Source organism: Nannospalax galili, unplaced genomic scaffold (genome assembly GCF_000622305.1).
Source record: "Nannospalax galili isolate Female #2095 unplaced genomic scaffold, S.galili_v1.0 scaffold385, whole genome shotgun sequence".
Lineage (NCBI taxonomy): Eukaryota > Metazoa > Chordata > Mammalia > Rodentia > Spalacidae > Nannospalax > Nannospalax galili.
The window spans coordinates 846,436-847,768 of NW_008354956.1; the positions used below are offsets into that span (position 1 = coordinate 846,436).

Consider the following 1,333-nt stretch of genomic DNA (forward strand, 5'->3'; position numbering starts at 1 on the left):
ACCGTGGAAATCCTTCATCCAGCCCTTCCTCCTGCTTGCTTCTCCTAAGGACCTGACTTCTGTCCCCACTGGCAGGAGGCAAACTTTACAGAAAACTGGGCACAGCACATAACTCGGTCTCTCTGGAGGACCCAGGGTCCATCCAGCCTTCCAGTCAGCCAGGAAGATCTGGTCCAGAGAGAGAGGTTCGGGCCTCAGGGTCACACAGCAAGGCTGAGCTGAGCATTTATCTCTGTGGGGGACCCATCACAAAATCAGTTCTTCCCCTTCAAATGCTTTTCTTATCAAAATCTTCTACATAGCCCTGGCTGACCCTGGAACTCAAAGAGATCCTCCTGCCTCAACCTCCTAAGTGCTGAGATTAAAGACATGTGCCACCACACCCAGCTGAGCTCTGTCTCTGTTCCTCTGTCTCTTTTTGTAAACACACACACACACACACACACACACACACACACACACTGGGTTGAATGAGCACACCCAGCCCCCTTCAGTCACCCACCCTGGTCCACTGGACGCAGAGTCCTCACCTGAAAGAAGGATTCCTGTCCACTGGCTGCCCCGGAAGCCAGCAACCCCCATGAGTCCTGGAACCTGGCTTCAGTGTGCCAGGCCGTCCCTCTCCCTGGCTGGCACACACAAGCCTGCGTATCATGTGGACAGCTGACTGGGGCCTGGAACAGCCCTGTTGGGGGCAGGGAAACAAAGAACCTTGCCCTAACCTCTACCACTTGCTGTCCTCTGCCCAGCACGGCCAGGAATCCCATAACCCCGAGGACCAGGAACTGAAACTGTTATAGCCCACAGCAACGGCAATAAAAATAATAAAGGCCAGTTACTCTGAGCTTAAGAAAGCAAGGCCATTTGCCAAACTGGTTGTGAGCAGTCCAGAAATAGCTAATTAAATGAGCATGCTGTGTGTGGAAGTGGATCCTAGTCATAAAAGTAAATGGTGGGGTCAGATGGTAAGATGTACTCTGGGTAGGACTGAGAGAGCTCCAGAGGGCCAGACAGGAAAGATTACATGAGAGTTATTAGGCCGGGTGTGGTGGTGTATGCCTTTAATTTTAGCACTTGGGAGGCAAAGGCAGGCCGATCTCTCTGAGTTCGAGGCCAGCCTGGTCTACATAGTGAGTTCCAGGCCAGCTGGGGCTACAGGGAGACCCTGTTTCAAAAAAAAAGAGAGTTATTAGTAAAAAAGAACATTTGAGTCAGCATGGTGGAACACACCTGTAATCCAAGGACTTAGAAGACCGAGGAAGGAGAATCAGGAGTTTAAGGCTAGCCAGGGCTACATGGTGAGCTCCTGTCTCCAAAATAAATAAATAAATAA

The 1,333-nt window shown here is 50.9% G+C and overlaps 1 protein-coding gene across 1 annotated transcript in view; it reads right to left on the bottom strand.

Moving 5' to 3' along the window:
- The window catches only part of Ceacam20 (carcinoembryonic antigen related cell adhesion molecule 20), a 17,537-nt gene extending 16,913 nt beyond the window's left edge, over nt 1-624 (bottom strand). Inside the window, exon 1 of the mRNA XM_008851994.2 lies at nt 531-624. Within this exon, the coding sequence (XP_008850216.1) occupies nt 531-582 (52 nt within the window). The 5' untranslated portion in view covers nt 583-624. The remainder of the gene's footprint in view (nt 1-530) is intronic.
- Between the last annotated feature and the right edge of the window lie 709 nt (nt 625-1,333).